The sequence below is a fragment of the Pantherophis guttatus genome, chromosome 1 (genome assembly GCF_059756535.1).
Source record: "Pantherophis guttatus breed Tessera chromosome 1, ASM5975653v1, whole genome shotgun sequence".
Lineage (NCBI taxonomy): Eukaryota > Metazoa > Chordata > Lepidosauria > Squamata > Colubridae > Pantherophis > Pantherophis guttatus.
In genome coordinates, this window is record NC_142063.1 from 69,694,709 (window position 1) to 69,721,441 (window position 26,733).

Sequence of the window (26,733 nt, forward strand, 5' to 3'; positions counted from 1 at the left end):
GGTTATTAGTACTCAATATCCTTGATATAGAGGCACTTGATAATATCAAATCCTTAAATGGCTGGCCCAGAACAAAAATGACTTTTCATTTCATCTAAAAAATACCTAACTATGCATGTGACACAAGACCAAAGAACAGCCCTCACCAAAGCAGGATTTAAGCTCCTGGATATTATGGTAAAACACAGGTGATTTCATCAAATAACCTTACCCAGAGATGATATGTATATTTGTCATGCTACAAATAGAGGAGATTACTCACATCCTCTGGACTGCTAACTATATGTTTCAGTTAGAGCACAGCAAGTCATTAACTGACAGGAGATCCCATTGGGATCATTAGCAGGCTCTTTTACTTCCTCTAAATTACATAGGCAATAAGATAGACTGCCAAATGCATAGTGTAAGACATCCAACTGAGAGTTTTCTATCAAAATCAGAAGAGAGTCATCTACTCTCCATCTACTCCAGGTTTCTAGTTTCCTGCTTTAACTACTACCCCTCTGGCATAGATGTGAAACAAAAACAAGTCTATAAAGCAAAATGGTTTTATGCAATTATATATATAATGAATATATATATATTTCATGTACTGCTTATACCCATATCAGTTTATTTTAGCAACATTTAAATCAAGGTTTTATAAGTTTTTAAACAACTAATTCAATAAACTTTTTTGAGTCACTGTAGTTTAGACAAAATACAACAGATTGCAATTTATAATATATTTATTTATTAAAGTTTGGAGTAAAGTATCATGTGCATTATAATTATATTCGTAACTAAGAGGCAATTTTTTGAATATCAGAAATCTGAATAAATGGAAGACAATATATAAGACATGATTCAAATATGCAACTATATTATATTGTAATTTAAGACTATAGTACAATTCAACCAACTTCAATTATTTTACATTAGCTATCCTTTTTTTTTTTTTATCAGAGCTTGGAGTTCTTACATGTATGTTTCCTTTTACAAGTCAAAGATGGCAATTTCATGATGATGACTGAGGTAATTGAGCCTGTTTCTTCCGTTCTATCACCTTGTGCAAAACCCCCAAGATTGTGTTTGCATTATTCTGAACATTATAGTTGGTTAGATTTAACAGCTTGTTAAATTCCTCCTCCTGCAGTGAGACCTGTCTTGTAGAATATGGTGAAAAGGCACTTGAGACATCAACATTGCCTTGTGGCAATTGAGCTGCATTACGTTCTATGCCTGCAGAAGAAAAAAAGAAGATACACTAATTATGTATAAAAAAATGACAATACCTTGTATTGTGCTCCTTAATTGACCAAACTAACACCAATCAGAAACCCACCAGAGGACATAACATAATATAATGCCCTTACATTCCTGTTCTCTAAGAAGGAAGAAGTATTAATGACAATTCCTTCATATATTGATCTAATCACTTTTTAAAACTATTTAGTTTGATAGTCAGCACTAGAGTCCGTTTCATACATCACTCTAAGTCACTGTTTGTTTAATAATGTTTGCACTGCAATTAGGATTTAAAGTTCACAATAACCAGTTTCATACAATGTATTAAGTGAAATCATACTATGGTATTGTGTAATGTATGTATGAACCCAGGTTTATATATTGAAGCAAAAAATTGTACAGGTTAATGATATGTTGTCCTTTCATATGTTCTGAGTCTTCCATTATTCAGCTTAATTGGATGAGGCAGGTTCTAGTGTTCCAAACATGAAAATGATTTATTTGCTTTCTCCACACAATAAATTATATAAAATAAATTTTATATAATTTTCTTTCTTGTTTTACTTTTTTTCTGACTAAAAGAATTCAACTGTGATAACTTTTCCTTTCAGATGAGCTCTTTCAATGAGTTTGTCCTGGATCAGGCAGATCAACACCTACTAAAAAGGTACTTTCTATTGTATTGTACTATTAACTCACCAGGTGCGATATATCTTTGGAAGGTGTCATTCACTAGTGGGAAATAAAGCAGGATGGGGGCTTCAGGATTGTCTGTATCTTCAAAGATGTAGCATTCTTTCATATTTTTCTTTTCCTCCTCATTTAGCAAAATCTTGGGGAATGGGATCCCTTGTGCTGAGAAATATGCGGAGGCATGTTCCAGAGGCTTAAAAAGCACAGTAACAGCCAATGTTAGCAAGTTCAAAAAGACATCCAGACAGGATTTTTAATGCAGACATTGATTTGAAACCATAATGTAATAAGCACAAAGTACAACGGTAATTCTTAGAAAGAAAACAGTCTTTAAAATCCCCACTTCCTTTCTTTGTGCCGGCTAATACTGGTTATTAATAATCGGTTATGATCAGATCTGAAATTCAAGTTGGCCAGATTCTGAAATTGAACAATATTAGGTGTTGCAATATTTTCAGGATCAGACTCAATAAGATTAGCAAGAGTTAAAGATTTAACTATATATTCTTTTATTTACAGTAGGCATTCTATATTCACTGAATATTCACAGATAGAAGCAAGGGAAAGGGTGTAGGTAGCTCCTTATATATACAATGGGTGGAGCTATATATGGGAGTGGTGAATTATGAATACATTAAGAAGTGAAGAATAAGTTAACCCCTGATACCCTGTTTGTACACTATTTACACATTAGAGAATAAGGCATTTACATCTGACAAATCCCCCTCTAAATGCCGATTCGTTATACAACACCAGTTACACTCAGATTCAGGACAATACAAAACATACAACTTAGAGGTTAAATATTTGTGCTGCTTAGAAGGTAAAGGCTTTGTCAATATATCAGCTAATTGTTCTGAAGTGTCGCAATGCACTGCTTTAATAAATCCATCCTGAGATAATTGTCTCACATGTTTAAATTTTATATCTATATGTCTGGACCTTTGTCCAATGGCATCAGATCTAGATATTTCAATGGCTGCTTTATTGTCTTCATGCATAACAAAAGGCAAAGCAGGTTTTTTCCAGACATCTGAAATTAAATCATTAAACCATACAAGGTTATTTGCGGCTTTGGATAAACAAACATATTCCGCTTCTGTCGTTGAAGTGGCCACTAGTTCTTGTTTACCAGTGTACCAGTAAACTGGACAGTCATTTAAGAGAAATACATAACCAGATGTACTTTTTCTGCATGAGATGTCTCCAGCCCAATCTGCATCTGCATAACACGTAAGCTTTGGTTCTTTATTATCATTAGGTTCTAACATTAAACAAAAGTCTAGTGTACTTTTTAGATATCTTAAAATTCTTTTAACAGCTTCCCAGTGATACATTGTTGGTTTGCTGACATGCCTGGATAATAAATTGAGTGGTAAAGCGATATCTGGTCTAGTCCAATTAGATATATAAAGGAGTGAACCTATGATTGATCTATAAAATGTGTTGTCCTTGAATTCGGGAGAAGATTCATCAGTATTTCTTAGAAAGTCAGTTTGCATAGGAGTATCACAAGGTTTGGCATTGTTTAAGTTGCATTTATTTAAAAGTTCTATGATCTTATCTCTCTGGGTAAGTTTGAATCCCCTTTTTGTCTTATTAATTTGGACACCAAGGTATTTGTTTACCTTGCCTAAAGATTTCAACGAGAAATGCTCATTTAATTTAGTTACAAAAGTTTCTCTTCTCTCTTTATGTTTTCCTATGTATAAAATGTCATCCACATAAATCAATACAAATTCAATGTAATCATCACCCCTCTTGACAAAGAAACAATTATCAGCAGTGGTAGCGTTGAAGTCCATGTTCTTAAGTACTTTTACTAAACAATCATACCACCGTTTACCAGATTGTTTTAGCCCGTATAAACTCTTGTTTAACAACCAAGTCTCATTTCTGTTTGTGTATTGACTGTGAGGTGCTCTTACGTATATTTCTTTATCTAGTTTTGCGTGTAGGTACGCAGTCTGTATGTCATATTGGAATACATCAAGATTGAGTGCTGATGCTACCACTAGAGCTGTTTTGACACTCTCTGTTCTTACAGTGGGGGAATACGTGTCAGTATAGTCCTCCGGATATTTCTGTGCATAACCCTGTGCAACTAATCTAGCTTTGTATAGAGTATTTCCTCCCTCTAAATTCTTAATTTTATATATCCACCTGGTACCAATAATTGTTTTATCTTTAGGTGCAATTGCAGGTGTAAATACATTTAATCCTTGTAAACTTTCCATCTCTTTCTTCATTGCTAATTCCCATTTTTCTTTTTCTTCGCGAGGAAGTTTTAGCACTTCCTCATATGTATTGGGTGTTGTTGGTTCACCATCCATATGCATTACATAATCCTTGTATTTATTTGGCATTTGATTTCTGGTGTTTCTAATGATTTTTTCGGGTTTACTATCGTTATCATGCAAATATCTTGCTTCCTTTTTTGTTAGTGTGTCTGTCTTTATTTTGTGTTGGCTATTTGTCCAAGTCTTGGTTTTGTTTTTATATTTGTTGATATTTTGCTTTTCTATAGTCCCTTTCTCATGAGGTTTTGTATCTTCATATTTATTTGGGAATATTTCATTAAGATGTAATTTAGACCAGTTGGCTTGTTCATGGAACACAGCTGTTCTGGAGACTATAAATTTGTTGTTACTATCAATGAATCTGTACCCTTTAGTGCCAGTCTCATATCCCATAAATCTGAGTCTTCTGGACACATTTTCTCCCTTTCTTCTTAATTGTTTAGGTATGTGTACGTCTGCTGTGACTCCAAATATATGCATGTGTGCTAATTTTGGTTTTCTATTATACATCACTTCATATGGTGTCTTATTTACAATGCTGGACCATGTTCTATTTTGTGTGTAATTTGAATAATGTAAGGCTTCTGACCAGAATTGTTTGCTTAAGCCAGCATCTTCCAATGTGCATCTAATCATGGTTTGTAATGTGGAATTTTTTCTCTCTGCAATCCTGTTTTGGAACGCAGAAAATGGACTAGATGTGTAATGTAACATTCCTTTGTCTTTTAACCATTGGGAGAATTCTTTAGACATGAATTCGCATCCTCTGTCTGTCATAATTTGTTTTATTTTGATGTTGTGTTGTGTTTCTATGCGTTTGTAAAATTCTTTAAATTTTTGAAATGTTTCATCTTTGTGTTTTAATGTATAAACAAATCCATAGCGGCTATAATCGTCCACTATTGTCAGGAAGTAACGTTTTCTATAAGTGATTGATGGAGTTAATGGACCAACTAAGTCCATGTGTACTAAATCAAAAATTTTGTTAGTTGATCTAGTAGATTTTCTTGGCCTGGGACTAGTTTTTAGTTTTGTAGATTTACATACTGAGCATTCCAGATAATTTTCACAATTTTTTATTTTAACACCTTCTGCGTGTTCAGTCATTTTTTGTACTACAGGAAAACTGGCATGTCCTAACTTCCTATGTAAGATGTGAGCACACTCATCATGAATTGGTTTACCTATTTTTGGCTTCTTATCGTTGTGTGCATCTGTGTGATCATGAGATATTTTACATTCATCATTGTCACTGTTGCTAACATTCTCATCATCTATTTCAATACAATCTTCCATATTTGAATCAATGTTATGTAACCATTTTTCTTTTGTCATCAGATAAGGTAGGCCTCCTTTAATCACCACAGTGCCTACATTTATTTTATTCTTTTCCAAAGTTGCCTTTCCTTTTGAAAAGACAATGTTAATGTCAGAATCTCTGCTTAGTTTTATGGCACTTAATATGTTATGAGGTATTTCAGGTATTAGTAATACCCCCTCTATTTTTCCTAGACCAGGCAAGGTTACATTTCCTCTACCTAATACTTGAACCTTTTCTTGGTTAGCTACCTTAATTACAAATTTATCTTCTGCAAATGAAGACAATATACTTTTGTTATTAGTGGTGTGATTAGTTGCTCCAGAATCAATAAGCCAATTATTGTTCTCACTTTGCTGTGTGTTAGTGTTGTCTTGTTTATTTAATCCATTCAGTGAACCAGATTTTCTATCCTTTGAATTGTCTCTGCCCCCTCTATTCTCTCTGTGATTTGGTGGGCTCCTATATCTATGCCTTTCTATGGAAGGCTGTCTATAATCGTATTTGTTTCTGTATTCTGATCTATATCTTTCTTTTAAAAATTTTGGGCAATCTCTTCTATTGTGTTCCCTGGATCCACAATTATGACATTTAAATGTTCCACTATATTTTTCTTGGAAAGCTACTTTCCTATATGGTTTGTGTTCTGTGTGATTGTTAGAACGATTCCTTCTTGAATTATCTTCTGTTATCAATTTGTTGGATAGACTTTCTATGGATAAATATCCTAGATTGATTGTGTCTAAATGTGACATAAAATTGTCCCATGATGGATCAAGTGAGTTGATAATAACACTTTTCATTGTTTGGTCTGAAATCACCTCCCCCCTCAAATGCAGTTCAGCTCTTATTTTGTTCAAAGATATTAAATATTCACTTATGGAAACCCCTGGTTTTACCCTAGACGAAAAGAAATCTTTAGATATCCTTGTGGTGGTAGCTACACTGTCACTGTGAAACAAATTAAACATGCATTGAATAATTTCTGAAACAGTCAAATTTGGCTTAATGCTGTGATACATTGCAGGAGACACACTAGATATTATTAAGAAAAAAGCTCTATGGTGTAAACAATCTATTTTTAGAGTCCAAGGTCTTTTTGGGGGACTAGTGATAAAAAACAGTAAGTTTTCCTTCATAAAGACAACCTGGAGCTGTTGATACCATTCTTGTAAATTAATGCCATCAACCCTTAGTTTTGGGAAGTCACTGGGTAAATTTCCGACATTATTGGGTCCATTACTTACAACCTGAGGTAGTCCGTGGTCTCGTAAATGCAGAAAATTGCAAAACGGCGTGGGGATGCTCGCTACGAGTCTGCATGGTCTTCTCTCCAGTTCATGTCTTCCCGGACCGTCAGCGTAGTTTCGCGCATGCGCGTTGTTCATTTCTTCTTCGGCGTCGTCGTGGAAGGTTCTCCCCATTGCGGCTTGCTCGCTCTGCTCCTCTTCAGACGAGTCGGTCTCTGGTTCGACTTTGGGAGTCCTGACGACGGTGGCTGCTCTTCCTCTTCTATTGAGGGCGTTGGTGCTTGCTTCGGTCTGCGGCGTAGGGCGGTATCGGCAGGGCTCTCTGGGTTCGGGCGTCAGCGCTCTTGTAGTCAGGATGGGAGCGGGCAGGTCTTGAGGCATTGGCTTGCTCGCTCGTTTCTTCGGCATCTTTTTAGTAATTTTCAGTTTTGGCCCAAATGCAGCAAAGAGCGTTTTCATTGCTGATTTTATTTGGTGTTTTGTTGGATCTTCCTCACTTTCTGGTTCTGATTCTTCTGAGGTGTTTGAATCTTCTTTTTCGTTTTCGTTGTCTGATAACATTTTTCGCGCCAGAAATTTTGAATTGAGCTTGCTGATTGGCTTTGCTTCGCTCATCTTGGAGGCCTGTTGAAACCAAGATGGCTGCCATTCAAATTTTCGCGCGGGATCACCGTTTTTCTTCTTTGTAATGATTTTCTCCGCAATCATATCACTCACTATTTCTGGGTCCTTAGGCTTTTCATTAGTGATGTTTTTCTCTCTCGCTGCTCCGCTGTTCTTCAGCATATCTTGGAGGTTCGCGATGAGGCTTTCATCATTCTTCTGGCTCTTTAATAGTTTTAATATTTCTGACCTGAGTTCGTTATTCTCTATTTCGATTTCCTCCTGGTCATCAATTATTTCTTCGTCTTCAGTGGTGTATTCTTCGGACTCTCTCGAAATTGCGTTTGTGGATTCGTTGGTTATTTCTTGTTCCGTTTCCATTTCTTTGCTGTAGGCCCTGGTGTTGGGCCTATCTTTCTTAGACATTTTAAAGTTTTTTTATTGAGTCAATTAACCATCCTCTGCTACCAGTTTGTTGCAATATTTTCAGGATCAGACTCAATAAGATTAGCAAGAGTTAAAGATTTAACTATATATTCTTTTATTTACAGTAGGCATTCTATATTCACTGAATATTCACAGATAGAAGCAAGGGAAAGGGTGTAGGTAGCTCCTTATATATACAATGGGTGGAGCTATATATGGGAGTGGTGAATTATGAATACATTAAGAAGTGAAGAATAAGTTAACCCCTGATACCCTGTTTGTACACTATTTACACATTAGAGAATAAGGCATTTACATCTGACATTAGGAATATTTTCTAGGCCTGCAAGGGCCTAATATTTTAGAAAAACAGAAACATGATTTTAAATAGTCTAGGTGAAAATAACAGCATCAAAGCTAATAGCAATTTACTTTGGGAAAGAAAAACACAGAGGTACAAGTATAGGTTGGGGAATATCTGACATGAGAAAAGAATCTGTGAAACAGATTTCAGTTGGTTGCAACCGGTTTCTGGCATTGTATTTGGTTCTCAGCATTGCAGTTTTAGGACATTTCAGAAAAACTGAAATAGAAACAAAGAATGGCAACAAGAAGGATTTTGGAGGATTGAAAACTAAAATTTACAAGAGATTGAGGGAATGGTGAGATATACTTAGCCTTGAGAAAAGATGAATGTGGCAATGGCTAGATGTATTAAGTAGTCAATTGCTATTATTTTTATACAATACAAAGAATATTATTTTATTACAAATAAAATCAACATTATCTCTTCTAACCTTGGTTTGTGACCCTCCGGTATAATTGAAATGCAGAATAACATCCACTTTCCTCTCTGGTCTGAGAAGTGGAGGGCAACTGGTATCAAAGAAGAAGGCTGTATCTACAAGTTCCAATTGTTCTGTAGAATCTTTCAGTTGATTTGGGGATTCATCAAGCATTGTATCTATAACACACATTACAAAAATAAAATCAATACCCATAGGTCATCTTCAGTTAAAGACAAATACTCATACATTTCCTTCTTGCAAATACCCATCCTACCATGGATCTATTTGCTTCAATACACAATTCATTCTCCTCAGGATCTATGGCCATTTTTTTTTTAATCTCCTAACCTAATGAAGAGAACATTTATGATATAAATGAGTAGTTGGAAAGAGTATTTTTCTATTGCAGAGAGCAAGTTCAACTTCCATGATTCCCATGCATTCCATACTAAGGACCAATTTATCTCCTAAACCATGTATTATGTAGACTCCCAGATTCAGTTACCTAGTGACATTTTTTAGATTTTTAAATTTGTATTTATTTATTTGTAAATGTTGTATCCTACCTTTATTATTTTTACAAATAACTGAAGGTGGCAAGCATATCCCACATAACTTCTTCCTCCTATTGTCCCCACAACAGCAACCCTGTGAGGAAATTGGGCTGAGAGAGAGTAGCTGGTCCAATGGTTTTCATGGCTAAGGTAAGACTAGAACACATGGACTCCTGCTTTCTAGCCTGGTGCTATAACCATTAGACCAAACATTTTATTTGTAATGAGAAAAAATGTAATCAACTAGACAATTGTGGATTTCTAATGATACATAAAAACATTCAAATTCTATTGTGATACCTTTCCATTTAGTAAATTGTTGGTGCTGTACATATTCATTATGCATTTGGAGCCCTTTTAAAAAATTGTTATATTTGGATACTGCTGGACGATCTGTTAAAATATCCCGTAGAGTATTGGAAAGACCTCCAGCAGGAGTGAACATGCGAGTTGGCATCTCATGCGGTCTCTCCGGTATATCAGGCACTTCATCTAAATACAAGCAACAGAAATAAACTTTATTTAAATAATGAATAAGAATCTTATGTACTAGTGTATGATGCACTTCAGATGATACCCAAAGATGAACAAATGACAGTGGCATGAATAGTTTTTCTTTCTCTCACACATCTATATACATCTTTAACTCTACATTGAGTGTGAATTTAAATTTCAGTAGGCCAACACACAAAAGCTTAGGTTGCATAATTAATACCTGAATTTTATTTCAGTGTTTATTACACCGAAAACAAGATGCTCTCTGGATGTTTTGCATCACAATGCTTGCTGGAATTTATGGGGGTTGAACAATTTTACATTTATATCTGCTATTGAAATGTTTCACCCATGCATGAATATTTACTAAGCAGATATTCTTCAGAACTACAAAGGCATGAGAAGGCTTCAAAAAAGAATTAAGTAGCTTTGTGAACCAAACTGAGGCTGTGAGGCATAATAATAAGTTTATATATATAAATTATATAAAGTATATAAAGTATATTGCAAAGATAATTAAGGGTAACATTTCAAGTTTAACTGGAGCTAGCTGCTCTGCTCTAGCTTTAGCTAAACAAGCTGAAGAAAGTGTGAAGCAGTGTCATACAGAAGAAACAAGGAATAGAAAAATTATTCTTATATCAGGTGTTTGAAAAGATATAAAAGATGGCTTTGCCCTTTGGAGCACCAACAAACCATTAGCCAAAATTAACCTTTGCCCTCTTAACTAGTTGCATATGACATTTTTTTTTCAGAGAGTATCTATTAAAATCATTTGTTTTTAAAAAATCAAATTATTGTGTTATTCCAAGATACCTTAAAATAAGTTGCAGGTAAAACAGGGACATATTTACACAAATAGAGTAATTTGGATATAAAACTAGAGGTAAAACATTAAAATCAGATAATGCAGAAAGAGGGAAGCAAATAAAAAAAATGTTCATAGCAATATAAGATCTGCTCAACCACTGAAGAGTTGCAAAATGATCATTTCCTTTTTCTAAAATATTATTTTAATTTGCATTAAATAAATGCATTTTTGCTGGGAAATTAGAGATAGTCCAAATAGTATATTATTAGGTGTCAATTATGTAATGGTACATAATAGTACATACTGTAATGGTACACAATGTAACTATGAAATAATACATTATACTTAAAAAGATCAAATTATACTGTATTTCTTCCCTCTTTTGTGGTCTGAATACATATTCCTTCGTATGAAATTATCTGAACTTTCAGTTTGTACAGGCAAGACAGATAAATATTGTAAATGTAAAAAGTATCAGTCAGTTAAATTCTGAATTCTAATTTTAGAACAACTTTTCATAGCTTACCAATCTCTGTGACAGTATCTTGGGTCCACCTGTTCCAGAAATCTTCTGAATTGTCTGCCGCATGCCAAGCATCTAATAGATTCTTGGAAAATACACTACTCCACAATCCTTTGAAAGTAAGAGATCAATGAAGTTAAAGCATTTTTTTCCTTGAAATTTTATTTTATTGTTGAGATAGAGACAGAAACAATGTTCTGGGCATGAACTGTTCTGTACAAACAACAGGCAGTTTTGGGAAGTCCATGTCTGCACAGAAACATACATATTTTGTATTAGGGCTGGGCATGGATCCAGAACATGCATGATTTGATTAGAAGGTGCTTTGGGATGGACAAGGTGGGAAAAAGTACGGCCAGTGATTGTGATGGCAACTAAGAAGAGGTGGGGAAAGGAAAGTGCTGGAAAGATCATGGGAAGGAGTGAGTGGCCTAGTTGATATGCCAAATTGCTGATGTGTGACAGCAACTGTCCCACCTTTCCTCCAACCTTTCCAGTGACTTCCTTTCCCTACCTCAGCAGCCACCCTTGACATCAAACACCAGATATCCAACCTGCCCTCTTCTCTCCTGCTGATAGATTGTGCTTGTATTCAAAAGTGATGTCAGCATGTGATGCCAGTTAAGGGAAAGTAGGAAAAGGAAGGAACTATAGAAATTGGTGAAGTAGCCCACATGTCATGCACAGAAGGACCAACCTAGCCCTTCTTGCCTCTATATTTTGTCTTGATCAAAACATAAACAACCAACATATTCTGGGATTTTATTTATTCAATCCATGGCCACCCAGTAAGCTTGGCTGAGGACATCTTTATTTTGGACCTAAAAAAATCTCCCCAGTTCAGTAAAATTCTTCACTGTTAATCTACTGGTCATACTTACAGAGTAGTAAGAGAATAATTGCATCTAGCAATATTGTTACATGAATTGTCCAGAAAACAATTGTTAAGTATTACTGTTAAAATGCAGTCAGAATTGAAGCTATATTCTAAACATAGCTATATTTGAAGTATTTATAGCTTGTATTTTCCAGTTGCTTGTCTTGGAACAGTTAATGATAAATTATGAAGTGCTACCTTACTAATTTAATTTTTAATATAATTTAATTTAATTTAGCATATCATCACATTCTGGGAGAGGGAGGGAGGGAGGGAGAGAGGAAGAAAGAGAGAGAGAACCATATTTTCCTACCTGTTTTACATACTATTGTATGAAGATACAATACAATGAACCTACAAGTTCTAGGTTTTTTTAAATAATGCTCACCCATTAGGGGGTGGAGCCCAAGGTTCTCCAATATAATATTAGGTGTATTCAGCTGAGAATCTGGCTGCAAAGTGAGTCCAGTTCTTATGAAAACCCCATAGATACCATTGGTATTTTCAACAAGGGAAAATCCCACCCACCCCCTTTCTTCTTGAGGTAGAAAAAAAGTCACCTTGCATAAAACATATCCTTGATTCTGGGAGTTTCTTCATTATGTGCCCCATGTAAAACTCGCTTCCAAAGTTTTCAGCGGGAACAAAAGCTCCGTATTTTGGAAATCCTACTTCATATGGTGTGAACTCTAACCACTCTGTAATGAATGTCAGCAAGAACACATTTAGTATCATACCTTCCTTATGCAGAGAAAGGATGCTTTCTTAGGTGACACTACCAAAGACATTATGTTCAAGGAATTATATGTCTTTTCAATGTGGACTGGCCTGACCTTAATAATACATGAAAATCAATAATAATCCAACATTTCAATATTTTCCAAATCCATTGTTAGTTCTTACACCTGAAATAAATGAAAGAAGGCAGCTTTCTGCATATGGATAAACATTTCAGAGGGTCCATTACATTTATTATTATCTATGCTACAAAGAATTAAAAACACTTACAAACTATTTTGAAAAGATAATTCTGCACTTTGTGTTTTTTGTCCTTCTCTTGGCTCAGATATGCTTTTTATCATTGCTGGCATGTATATCTGGGGTATATACATACAAACATACAAAATGCATGTATAAACATAGTCTCTGAACCTGGATACATACACTAGCGTGCCTACCGTCCCTGTCCTAATGTTCCCTTTTATATGTATCCATTTCATGTATTCATAATTATGTTTATACTTATATCTGTTACCTATTACATGCTTGACTAAATAAATAAATGGATGGATGGATGGATGGATGGATGGATGGATGGATAGATAGATAGATAGATAGTATTTCCAAACTGACATTTTAAGAAGTTGCCAGAAAGAGAATGAAAACCTAAGAATCAAGCTTCTTTAGATCTCCAAAAAAAAATCTTTGTTGTTCTGGTTTTGAGAAAGTGTTTGTAGCAGGCAATTCATATCAATAAAGCATTAACAGAATCTAAATGTTTTCTTAGCACAATGGTACCATGTAAAGGAAGTGTAACATGAAGAGGCTAACAAGGCCCCAGATAAGCTAGTGATCTTATACTTGAGCTGAAATTGTGTCTCTCTCTCTCTGTGATTATCATAATATGAATGGCTTATTTTAAATATCAATATTTAGCTATATGTGTAAGAATGAAAAGTCCTCAACCCATGGGTGGACTTATTCATATAACATTTTGGCACAATACTGACATGAGTTGCCATTGTCTTCCTCCTGGATAGGTTTTTTTCAACTTTCCAACCTAGCCTATAGTCCTTGGATTTCCCTGTGTACTCCCATCTGAAGACTGACCAAGTCTAACCGTGCTTAGCTTTTCCTGAAATCAGTTAAAGTTTGTTATCAATAGGTTGCAACTGTTGTGGGTTAAAACATTTGTATATGAAAGCCCCCAGTAAAGAACACACCTCTAAAATCTTTTGTGGTGATGTTGTCTTTCACATTGAGTGCCAGGTAGATTGGCAGAGGGTTCTGACCTTTGTTCACTGCCCGTCGTTGCTCTGAGAGTTTATGATGATTATTCTGTATTTTGTGGAAAAAAAAATAAGTGCATTATAATTTAAGTGAAATAGAAATTACAGCTGATTTGTTCACCTAGGCTTCATATCCATACAGAGCATCAATTTAAGGATCAGGTTACAATTTAAACACCAACTATATTATTTTTCACGATACATGGTAAAATGTGTGAGAAGGAAGGATAAAGAAAATGGAATATTAGAGAAGAAGGGATAATATGGCAAATAATAGCTGTGTGTCTGCGCAGGGTTGACTTCCAAAGTGGTGTAACACATACAAAGAAGATTAATTCCCTTTCCCTGAATTTCTTATCCAGATTGGGGCTTCATCTAGCTCAGGGGTGGCCCATGGGCCAGATGCGTCACATGCAGGCCACGCCCACCCCAGCTCCATGAAGGGAAAAACCATCACGATACATCACGTGACAGCAGCATGACGCAGCACGTTTGACACCTGTGATCTAGCTGAATATAATCACAATCAGCATGAGTAACCATAGCAAGTAATTATAGTTAGGGTGTCTGGGATGGAGAGGTTAAAATAAAAGGCAATACAGTCACAGTAACCACCTGATTGATAAAAGGTGAATAGTCCTGTCTGCAATCTTGACATTTTTAACTCCCTAAACTCTAGTAGTTGAAGTAGTTCAGGCTTGCCATCTCTTTCAAAACATGCTGGACTATCATACTGTTTGATCTCAGGAGCAGGGCCTGATGTAGATATGATAAAGTCCTAAACAATGGGAAGCTGTGGAGACTCAGCTTGACAAGTGTTATCAGAGAATAAGGTGTCACAACTGAATTTGGCAAGACTGCCACCAAGACTTCCCTACCTCATTACAGGGAATGTAATGAGGTAGGGAAAAGCTTTCTTTGAACAGGAAGTATGAATGTATGCAGAAACAGAGCATACCTTAATTATTTAATGAGTTATGTGGGGGTATGTGGTTTATGGAGACTTTGGTAGATGAAGTGGGGGGTTGACTAACAAAAGCACTGTGGCATCTTTCTCAAGCCTTGTGCCTTTTTGTCCATGCATTGTGGTGCCATAGACATGTTCTGAACCAGAGAGATTATAGTTAAAATTCTGGACACTTATCATTCTGATTCAGATAAAAGCAGGGGGATCTTGTGACGATCTGTCATCAGTGTATATCGTAGTAACTAATTCTGCATTGGCTTACTTTGAAAAATATTTGAATATTTCAGATGGTTCCAAATGACAAGCCAGGTATCACAAGAAAGAATGGTGGGATGCAGCTTATCAATAGATTTTATTATTTATCGATTCAAAATGCTGGTTCTTTGAAAAGTTTGGAACTTATAGGAATGGTCCTAAATGAAGATATGGCAGATTTAATATCTGAACAGGAAGGCCCACCTGCTTTCTCAACTTTTGCTGGATGGTGAACATGGAGGAACAGATGTGTGAAACATGCGGTAGATTATTCTCTTGTGTACTCTCTTGAGCAGCAAGTATATTCGAACTAGGGCTGTTCAAAAATACTCCCTCAAGGTGAGCTTGACTTGTGGTAAATGCTAAAATAAAAGTTGGTTTCCCCATTATCTTTGCCAATATTTTTTCAATGCCCTTATAAAGCTGGGACTTGCAGATCTCGTCAAAGTGCAAATCCCGATTTAGCTTTTCAGATCAGCTAAAATTAACGAGGTGCTGCCCTCTGCTGGGGTGAGACAAAGTAATTTTTTTTTTTACATTATCTCATTGTGTTTATTTCAACAGATGTTATTCATTAGGCAATATATTATACTGCACAAATAAATGCCAAAAATGGTGGTGGTGGAGAATTTGAGTTCTATTAATTCTTATACACTGAGGAAACAGTGGATAGGCACAACAATCGTTATACAGAAAGATTTACAAATCTAATTCAGGGGGATTAAGCAGAGCAACCCCGGCAGGGCAAGCTAATATTTAAATACAGGAAGCAAACTCCATACTTGCTCCCTCTGATGAAGTTATCTAGTTGGGTAATGAAATGTCTGCAAACAAACAACCAAGCTCAAAGAGTATCAAGGACTCCACAATTAAACCTGATCTACAAATATTCTCTTTTATTGAAATCTAATTCATCTCATTAATCCACTATGATTTATTGTTTTGATTTAGAAAGGTGTTTCAGTATATATTCATCAGGTGGTTGTTGAGTATAATTTTAAAATCAGTGTCCTGCTAGACACAAGAATGTTTTAGACTATTTCATTTTGTAGTGTGGTATTTTAAAATTCATACATTGCCCTTTTAATGTTGTTGTTGTTGTTAGTCGTGAAGTCGTGTCCGACCCATTGCGACCCCATGGCCAACATTCCTCCAGACCTTCCTGTCCTCTACCATCCCCCGGAGTCCATTTAAGCTCACGCCGACTGCTTCTGTGACTCCATCCAGCTACCTCATTTTCTGTCGTCCCATTCTTCTTTCGCCCTCAACCTTTCCCAGCATTAGGCTCTTTTCCAGTGAGTCCTTTCTTCTCATTAGATGGCCAAAGTATTTGAGTTTCATCTTCAGGATCTGGCCTTCTAAAGAGCACTCAGGGTTGATCTCCTCTAGAACTGACCGGTTTGATCGCCTTGCAATCCAAGGAAGTCTTCTTCAGCACCATAGTTCAAAGGCCTCAATTCAGCCTTCCTTATGGTCCAACTTTCATAGCCATACATTGCGACTGGGAAAACCATAGCCTTGACTATACCCTTTTAATAGGTACCCATAAAAGATTTTTTTTTTCAAAATGTCTCTTTTGGGAATGAATGAAGAAGGAATGTCTTTTTTTTTTTTCATCCTGCACCTTTTCCCCATGACTGCTTCTGATTTTCATTTGACTATGGTTTCTTCCATGCTTCCTTATTCAGTTTACAACAAAACATCCTAGGAAGAGCTGAATTATATTTTTGTGACAGAGGACAAAGCTAAAAAGAGCAAATATGGTTCATCTACAGTGTAAACCCTGCTGAACTAAATAAGAAAGCATGCTCATTTCAGAACACCATTCATCTCCCAGAAGCTAAGAAACAACATAAGGAGACCCACAAAAACCCCTTTTGCATACCGCATCATTCAGCATGGCTTCAATCATGAGTCCCCAAAGATCTATAAAAGAAGATTTATATCCTGCGATGGTCCGCTGAGCCAGCTCCTTATGGTAAGACTTCAGTTTTTCCAAGGAAAAGGCACCCCTCTTAGATTTGGCTGCTTGCCTCCGAGCTTGCAAAATGATTTCCCCAAGATCTTTATTTGACCAGTTGCTATCTTCATACAATTTTGTCATAGTCCTGAAAAGACAAATACAATAGAAATTTCAACTTTTGTATTTATTAAAGGTCGTTCTTATCCAGCCTAAGACCAGAGGCAAATAAATCCTGATGGATTGGACTCGGAAATTCAACCATTATTAATTGTTAAGGTATGTTCACATATCTAAATTATTAAATAATGTTTTTCCTATATGATTTTACTGTTGAAAATTTTCCAAGCTTATGATCTGGGAGAATAACCTTACACTTCAACTAACTTCTGGAAGGGGACATACAATATTTCAAAACATAGTACAATATTTACATAAATAGATTAAAAAACAGCTTTTTATCTTCTAGAATAGGTTAGTATCATTCACAAATATCTATGTAATGTCTAATGTCTATGTATATTTACTTACATTGTATGGCTGTAATATTACTATTCTTATCTTCTTTACTACCCCCTTTTATTGGTATTATTATTGTTATTGTTGCTGTTGTTGTTTGGTTGTTGTTGTTCATGTACACTGAAAGCTTTTGCACCAGAGATAATTTTTTTTGTCTATCTAATCACACTTGGCCAAATAAGTTGTCTTTTCTTCTCTTCTCTTCTCTTCCCTTCCCTTCCCTTCCCTTCCCTTCCCTTCCCTTCCCTTCTATTCTAATGTTCACTGCATAAATCAATTTTTAAGAAAATATTACATAGTCATGGTTTCAACACAGATCCTTGTGGGATTTTAGTTCTTAGTTCCCTCTGTTGAGAAAGTTGCTCACTTATTCCTACACTTTGCTTTCTATTTTAACTAATTAACTGTTCATTAAAAAAAAGAGACTATTATTCCTCAACTACAGTTTCCCTAACACCCTTTGACTATCAAAGACTTCTTGCAAACCAGAATATACATTGTTATTGGAGTCACCTCTATCCACATGCCAGCCACACTCCCAGATGTAGAATGAATAGATTTACTTTAAAGGGGAAAAAAAGCTTTATGCTGCTTTTCCTTTAACGTGATTTGTTCCTCTATATGCCCAGTTATTATTTTTCTTTGATTACTGTTTCTATCAATTTCCTTGAAACAAATGTTATATGCACATACATTGCCCTACCATCTTCCAGAACCTGTTTTAAAAATTAACTACCTTCCAATAGATTGTCGATAATTTCACATTTCAGTTCTGCTATCAGGATCTAATAATCTGTTCCTAAATATCTTCTTTTTCTATCTCAATTTGCTTTAATAATATAGTTGTATAGAATTCTAGGTAATATGTTCTACCTTTAGCTCCTGAACGAAAGGTGGAATATAACGCTAAGTGATAAGAGTAAAAGCCGCATTAAGATTCTTTAGGGTCTAAGCAGTTGAAAGAAACACCAAATAAAAACACAGTTTGTTACCATGTGGTTCCAGATGATCCAGTTATATATGAAATACAGTCCAAAAGCTTTGTTCTCTGGAGACCCCAAAGAGTGCCATAAAGAGCTGTTAATGCTCTCATCCCAGCTCCTGTTGTTGTCATAGCAACTACTGGCACCTGTTCAATGAAAGAAAATAACATGTTATGATCATGAAGGTAAAGAAAGTCCTCAAAGAATTCTGTCAAAATCTTTCAAACTAACGTATTTTATTTGTCATTATAGGACTGTATTTCATCAAATGCAATATTAGATTGGGATGCATATGGGAAAAAATAGATGGATTACTATAAATAAAACTTACATAAATATAATAGACAAAATTGTATACACACTTTTAAACAGAGGAAATTAAAGAAAGACTCTTGAGTTCAAAAATGCCAGAATACTATAATATTAGTATAGTACCCAAATGCTATAATATTACGTTGTAAATTGAGTCGGACTGAATTTTACAATTTTTACAGTAGTTGATAAGTGAATTACTGCAATCATTAAGCCAAATGTGATCATTAAGGAAATCCAGTTTTCTCAATGAGCATTTTTTACCAGAAATTGGGAAAAAAAAGGTTGAAAATCATGATACTATGACTGTAGGATGCAGCAAACAGTTGAAAAGGTGAACCGGTTGCCAAGTGCCCAAATTGCACATGACTACAAAAAAAAAAGGGTCAAGTACAAAAAGAAAAGATAATGCAAATACATGCTTTTATTTTATTTTTATTTTTTTTGCAGCGAATACAAATAGGTTTACAAAATTGTATCTTACTCTTTGGTAAAAAAGAAAAAGCTCTCTTTTTTTATTAATTAGTGGGGGTTTTTTAATCATCCAAACCCACAAATCATTCATTTTTTTTTCTTCATACAAAGATCTGTAAGGGGAGGCCCATAGATTCATAGCAATTTCATATATACAGTTTGGAGGGAACTGGGTTGATACTGAGGGTTGGACCTCAGTCCAACCCTCCAAGATCCCTTCCAGCTTTGTTATTCTCTTACTCTGTTATCCACTTACTTCATGGTCATTCAGGCCTTGCCCCAAAGGAAGAATACTTTTCAGAGTTGCAGCTACCACTTTCTTTCGTTTCTGCAGGAAATTATTTTCGTCTGAGCACAGACCATATCCTAGGCGCACATCAAGAGCTTTTGGTGTTTTAAAGAACAGCCCCTGGGTCCTAAGGTAGACAGGAAATTCATTATAAATGTTGCCGTATCATATTGGCTTAATCTAGCAACGATCATTTATTAATCTGTGGGAAGACTAATCATATACCACTCATTGTATCAACCTATGAAAAGCCTTGGAAAGAACAAATAGCTTCATTGTGAAACATTGCAATATCAGGACCACGACAACTACTTTTGCAACAACTTGGGAAGACAATTAACCAGACATATAGAGAGAAACAGGGAAATGACTAGAAGCCAGCATGGATTCGTTAAAAATGGGTCATGTAAAACAAATCTTATGGCTTCCTTACACAATGTGATTAGACTGACAGACCAAGGGACCACTACAATCACTTAAATTTCACTAAGGCATTGGATAAAGTAGACTGTTGCCTCTTTCTTGATAAATTGGAACATTGAGCCTATCCAACAAAATGTTTTTCAGTTGTGTGAAATGTTAGTTTCTGCATTTAAGTAAGAAAAGATAGATGCATATATACATGAAATTGACAGTCCTCAACTTACAACCAGTTGCGTAACAATCATTCAAAGTTACAATGGATTCAAAAAATGTTATTTACGACCCATCTTTGAAACTATGACTGCCACACCACTGCCATGGTCACATGATTACATTTCGGGCTCTAGCATTTATGACCAGCTGCAGCATTCTGGAATTACATGATAACATTTTGTGAAGTTTTGGGGTGTTTTGGGAGAAAATAAGGCAACCCCCCCCCCAATGGATAAACTGGATTTAGACTTAAGATCATGTGAGTCAGTACAGTAGGAAACAACTAGAACCATTTGGAAATAGGAAAACTAATGGCTCTTTTTTAAAAAATTGAGACAGGAAACCGTATAATATATTATTATTAATAATCAGTAAAATTACTGTACATTTTTTCGCGCAGCTCAGGAAGCATATATAGCAACACCTTCTCCAATTTTTCCCACAGTTACAACTTTGTGGGCTGCTTTGATCTGAGAGAGAATGACTGGCTTTAAGTCACCCAATAAACTTTCATGGATAGCTCCAGTCCTTCCAGTCCTAGGGAAACATCTTAACCACTTAACAAGAATCCCCCCTCCTTTTTTTTTTTTTTTTGTTGTTGTTGTGTTATAATTTCCATTTTACTTGGGCATTTTATTTGCATTTCTAGGAGCAGAATTATTCCTTCTTTTCTTAACCTATTTGATTCTGCCTCTGTCTAGGCAGATCCTTTTCCTTAAGTCTGAGTGCATTAAGACAAAAATGTGATTGAAAACAAATATTTCAAACATAAAGTAACAAATTATGTCTACTCAACCTTCTGTAGCAAAGTGTATCTACAAATGTAAATGATTTTCATTGTTTATTTTTCAAGATCTGTATTCAGAGATACTTCTTACTATGCATAACCAAATGGTATGAAGAAATTAACTGCAATTTAGTATGTTTATTTTTACTAATTATTTGAGGAATATATTGATACCATTCTGTTTTTTCTAAACAAGGAGAAAGGCAATATTCACATATTCATATCCAAACAAAGAGCAAATAAACATATTTCAGATGTGACATATACCAGGAGTATAGGTATACTCCTTGGAAAATGCTGCCAATTACGATTCCCTCACAAGTGACAATAGCAGGGTGTTGAAAGTGAATATGGCAGCCAATACCATGCAGTCAAAACCTACTTCCCTTTTTAATGTGTTACATGATTTAAAAATGGAATTAGGTTTTAATTGCTTGTTCATGGCTGCTTTTATGGCTTTTTTGAGTGCTGCTATTCACTCTTCTAGGCAACATGTTGTCAGTTAAAATTACTTTTCATATTAAAATCACATTAGGTTGGTACTACATTAAAGCAAGACATATTAAGACCAAATGAATTAGACAATGTGTGTGAAATTATAGTTCAGGATTATAAAATGCCTCCTTACCATTCCTTTGCCTTCACACTCAAATCAAATATTGTGTCCTAAAAAAAAAAGTAGGAAATAAAAGGTGGTTAAATGCTAGAGGATGTTTATGCTTTCAGAATACATTTTACTTTCTCAATAATATATATCTTTGTGGCTCAGTAAGAGTTTCAATGTGCAAAGAATTAGACACAAGCAATTGCCTTCATCCTACAGCATAACAAATTGGAAGCTTTATCTCAAAATTGGATAGATTAACCCTCACATATATTCCCCCAGATCCAGGTTTTAACCTAATAATTATATATTTAATAGTTAAATAAATGCCCGGCTTCAGGCCTGGGCACAGCACAGAAACGGCATTGGTCGCGTTGGTGGATGATCTCTGGAGGGCTCGGGATAGGGGTTGCTCCTCTATCCTGGTCCTATTAGATCTGTCAGCAGCTTTTGATACCATCGACCATGGTATCATGCTGCGCCGGTTGGAGGGGCTGGGAGTGGGGGGCACCGTTCTACGGTGGTTCTCCTCCTATTTCTCTGACCGGACGCAGTCAGTGTTGGCAGGGGGGCAGAGGTCAACCCTGAGGCGCCTTGTGTGTGGGGTGCCGTAGGGATCGGTCCTCTCACCCCTTCTGTTCAACATTTATGTGAAGCCGCTGGGCGAGATCATCCGTGGCTTCGGGGTGGAATTCCATCAGTACGCTGATGATACTCAGCTGTACATCTCCATCCCAACGATGCCCTTGAAGTGATGTCCTGGTGCTTGGAGGCCGTGCGGATCTGGATGGGGAGTAACAGGTTTCGACTCAACCCTTCCAAGACCGAGTGGCTGTGGCTTCCAGCGTCCTGATATAGCCAGCTGGTGCCATTGCTGGCTATTGGGGGTGAGTTATTGGCCCCCACGGAGAGGGCTCGCAACTTGGGTGTCCTCCTGGATGCACGGCTGTCTTTAGAAGAACATATGACGGCCGTGGCCAGGGAGGCTTTTTATCAGGTTCACCTGATTCGCCAGTTGCGTCCCTTTCTGGATCGGGACTCCTTACGCACAGTCACTCAGGCACTTGTCATTTCCTGCCTGGACTACTGCAATGCTCTCTACATGGGGCTCCCCTTGAGGTGCGCCCGGGGGCTCCAGCTGGTGCAGAATGCGGCTGCGCGGGGGATTATGGGAGCGAGAGGGCGCTCCCATGTGACACCTCTCCTGCGTGAGCTGCATTGGCTCCCGGTGGACTTCTGGGTGCGCTTCAAGGTACTGGTTACCACCTTTAAAGCGCTCCATGGCATCGGACCTGGGTATTTGCCGGACCGCCTTCTGCCGCCAATAGCCTCCCACCAGCCAGTACGCTCCCACAGAGAGGGACTCCTCAGGGTGCTGTCAGCTAGGCAGTGTCGGCTGGCGACCCCCAGGGGGAGGGCCTTCTCTGTGGCAGCACCTGCCCTCTGGAACGATTTGCTCCCGGAGATACGGAGGATATCAGATCTCCGGGCTTTTTGCCGTGCCCTAAAAACTTTTTTCTTCCATCAAGCAGGGCTGGCGTGAAATCTCCCCCCTCCCCCCATTTTTGAGATATTAGATTTTTTAATTGTTTAATGGGTTTTAGTCGTAAGTTTCTTAATGTTTGGCCAAAGGGTATAATTCTTTTAAATTTTTAAATTTTGTATTGGATGTTTTTTACTTGGCTGTGCACCACCCTGAGTCCACTAGGAGAAGGGCGGTATACAAATTTAAATAAAATAAATAAAATAAAATAATTAAAGATCCAATCAGATTTACCTGATATAAATTAGTATAGATAATAGAAAAACCATCTAACAAGATCATTTAAATAGCCATAAGTTCATAACTATATTGTAGATCTTTATTTGTTTCTTATTAATTTTTAAAATTTAAATTAGGCAAATGAAAAAACAAGATTTTCTTCATGACTGACTAGTGATCAAAAGAACTCTTGAACCCAGTCATAATGCAATAAGTGAAGCTTAGCTGAAATACTAATTTATGAAGAAAAGTGGATAATATCTGAAACTCTTTAATCAATTACATCCTCCCGCCCCCCCTTGGTGCTGCATAATGCTACAAAACCTAGCATAATCTGGACTATGGTTAAAAGTTACATCAAACAACAGGAATAATAAGAAAGAATTGAAAAAATATTCTTATGAAAATGACAGTACAAGTGGCATGTTAGAAGCCAATAACATTGGGCATTATGATATAGTCACATATGTGAAAACACTGGCCCTCTTTGCCCAGTCTTTGCCCAATCTTTATACCCGTGTTTTCATATTATCTCTTTGAACTAAAATTATATTTCCAAATTTTTGTCCTAAAAAGGCAACAGCTGATTCTCACCGGTGTTATCGTCACTTTCTCATTTATTGGAAGTGAGTTCAAAGGAACAGTTGTTGATTCATTGCTTTGTCTGGAAATCTGCATATAAAATAAATAAGTTCTGCTGGTTACTGACTGTGATGAAATCATTTGAATTTCAATAAATAAGTACATTTCTGCTAGGAAAAAGTGTGACAAGGAATTGGCTGGGGCTAGAATAGCTGTAGTGATCATGAAGGAATATTTGATGCCCAGGAAGTGGAATGACCACTGCTTGTCTCAGCACTAATTCTTTTCAAGGTATTTAAGCAGGGACTTCAGCAACTTTGGCCTTGTTCTGATTTTTGGAAGTGTTCTAGATTGACTACTAATGAGTGTTCTTTGATGGCAGTCTATTGCTCAGCCCAAATGTCTGGTCCCCCTCCCATCAAACTTCTAAGAATTATAAGGCATTTCCACCCAACCCCAAAGTCACATTTGTACTGATTGATAAGCATTCTCATCACAGATGCCACGAAATTGACCAATATGCCATCCCTCCTATTATTATTATTATTATTATTATTATTATTATTATTATTATTATTACTTTTATTACTATTATTGCTATCATCATCATCATCATCATCATCATCATCATCATCATCATCATATGGCATTGTTACAGTATCCAGGAGACCACAATGTAATTGTAGAGTAGTAGTTTGGCTTGTCAAGGTACCAGCCCTATTATAAAACACATTTATGTGCTTTCCAAGGTACAACACAAGAGGGCAAGATGGCTTCACACCAGAAAGTGTGGCACTTCCTGCAGCATCACCCAACCCCCCCCTCCTTTCCTGGAGCTGCTTGGCAAGTGGGCACCACAACAAGGAAGGTTCAGAGCTATCAGGAATCTGACTGAATGCACAGAGCACCAGCTCCTCTCCCCACCAAAGTGGTACCTATCTATCTACTTGCATAGAACATGCTTTCAAACTGTTAGGTGGACAGAAGGTGAAGCAAGTGGCAGGAGCTCATCCTGCCATGCAATGCTTGGGCTTGAACTGCAGAGCTGAGACCATCTCCAGAGTCATTAAGTCACTGAACCACCATGCCTCTTACTTCCATTTCCTCCAATGAGGCTGTACAAAAAAAAAAAATGATGGTCCAACCACTGCCCCAGTCCTACCTCAAAATTGCCATCTCAGGTTTGTTGTATGGGGTGGAGTATAAATAGGTAGTGGCATTAAAGACACCAAGTTGTGCCTTAAATCCAGCAGTCAGGATTGGAGAACAGTATCAAGGTGCAAGAGTTTATTTGCAAAGTTTCCCCTGAAGCAGCAGTTGAAGCAGAGGTGGCTTAGCTGCTGGAGGCCTCCCTGGACCAACAAAGTTGTGGAGACACAGCTATGCAACACACTCTCAGATAGGCACAGGCTATAAGCATGGAGACAAGCAACTTACTGCACAGAACTGTCTTCTTGGCAATTCAATGTTAAGATCTGATTGGTTGTATTTGATATAGTGAAATTTAGCAGGAGAAGCAGGACAAAGCCAGTAACCTAAAGAGAGATTTTGAGCTTCTTCATAGGATCCATCCACTGAAAGAGTAAAAGGTCTTTCTAAATGAAAGACAAAACAAGATTGAGATTAATTAATGATCCTATGAAAATATGCACAAACATTGAAAATGCCATTTAGATTCCTTGATTAATGAAAATTTCTAGGAAGGAAGGAAGGAAGGAAGGAAGGAAGGAAGGAAGGAAGGAAGGAAGGAAGGAAGGAAGGAAGGAAGGAAGGAAGGAAGGGAGACAAGAGAAGAGAAGAGATCTTTGTAAAATCCCCCTTTAATCCCCAGTCCCAGCTCCATACTATTTTGAAGATTACTTAATGTTTTTTGGGAAGCGCAGAATTTAACAAGAACCAAGGAAATTAATCTCCCCCCCCAACTTCTTTCTGTGAGTAGAACTTCATTCTCTGATCACTTGATTCAATCATTAGATTGGAGAGCAGCATAAATCAAATTTATATTCTGTTGGTATGTGAATTCCAGCATAACATATTAGAGATCCCTTTAGAATATGAAGGATATCAAACCATGCAAAAATATCTAAGAGCACATGTAACAGACCAAATCTAGATACTGAAAACAGTGATGAATTAAGAAGGAATGAATAACCACCTTCACAATTAGCTATTGCCATAAAATAAAGTAAGATGACATATATGGAAACTGACTGTTCCTTTAGTGTCATCCCAGCCACCCCAGGAGGAACATTGAAGGATATTGCTCTGGTATTGAAGTGACATACAACTGCCAAGAGGAAGGAGATGTCATGTGATCCTTTGCTTCGGGCATCTAATTTTCATAAAGCACTCCAGATTCTCTCATTTTATTGCCGGATTAGAATATGCAAGGAAACTGTATCCCTGAAAAGGTAAGATGAGTATTGTCCCTGTCTTAAGTAACAGAGTTCAACATAGTTCTAGGGGGCAACAAAAAAAAATGTTTTTTCTCAAAACATGAATTATCCAGAATGTTTGCTATATTAGGATGTAATTAAATAGCATATTGTAGCTACTTGGCAGTACAAATCAAATGGGGTATTACATTCCACTGGATGTTACATCCTTATTGCATTTTTACGAAAGCTACTCTTTATAACATCTTTGGGAAGGAGTGATTAAAAAGGGGACAGATACAGATCTGGTCTTTTTCTATAGATTTCACCAAATCTGCACAACCATATGCAGCA

General features: G+C 36.6%; 1 protein-coding gene across 1 annotated transcript in view; it reads right to left on the bottom strand.

The window, feature by feature from the left end:
• Nucleotides 1-710: 710 nt before the first annotated feature.
• LOC117665643 (cytosolic phospholipase A2 epsilon-like) overlaps nucleotides 711-26,733 on the bottom strand; it is a 52,592-nt gene continuing 26,569 nt past the window's right edge. The window contains exons 8-20 of the mRNA XM_034417784.3: nucleotides 25,442-25,599; nucleotides 24,017-24,094; nucleotides 21,685-21,722; nucleotides 19,601-19,760; nucleotides 18,568-18,704; nucleotides 16,982-17,204; nucleotides 13,809-13,923; nucleotides 12,426-12,563; nucleotides 10,992-11,099; nucleotides 9,460-9,651; nucleotides 8,615-8,781; nucleotides 1,927-2,113; nucleotides 711-1,221 (exon numbers count right to left, since the gene is read on the bottom strand). Coding sequence (XP_034273675.1) covers nucleotides 998-1,221; nucleotides 1,927-2,113; nucleotides 8,615-8,781; nucleotides 9,460-9,651; nucleotides 10,992-11,099; nucleotides 12,426-12,563; nucleotides 13,809-13,923; nucleotides 16,982-17,204; nucleotides 18,568-18,704; nucleotides 19,601-19,760; nucleotides 21,685-21,722; nucleotides 24,017-24,094; nucleotides 25,442-25,599 — 1,925 coding nt within the window. The 3' untranslated portion in view covers nucleotides 711-997. The remainder of the gene's footprint in view (nucleotides 1,222-1,926; nucleotides 2,114-8,614; nucleotides 8,782-9,459; nucleotides 9,652-10,991; nucleotides 11,100-12,425; nucleotides 12,564-13,808; nucleotides 13,924-16,981; nucleotides 17,205-18,567; nucleotides 18,705-19,600; nucleotides 19,761-21,684; nucleotides 21,723-24,016; nucleotides 24,095-25,441; nucleotides 25,600-26,733) is intronic.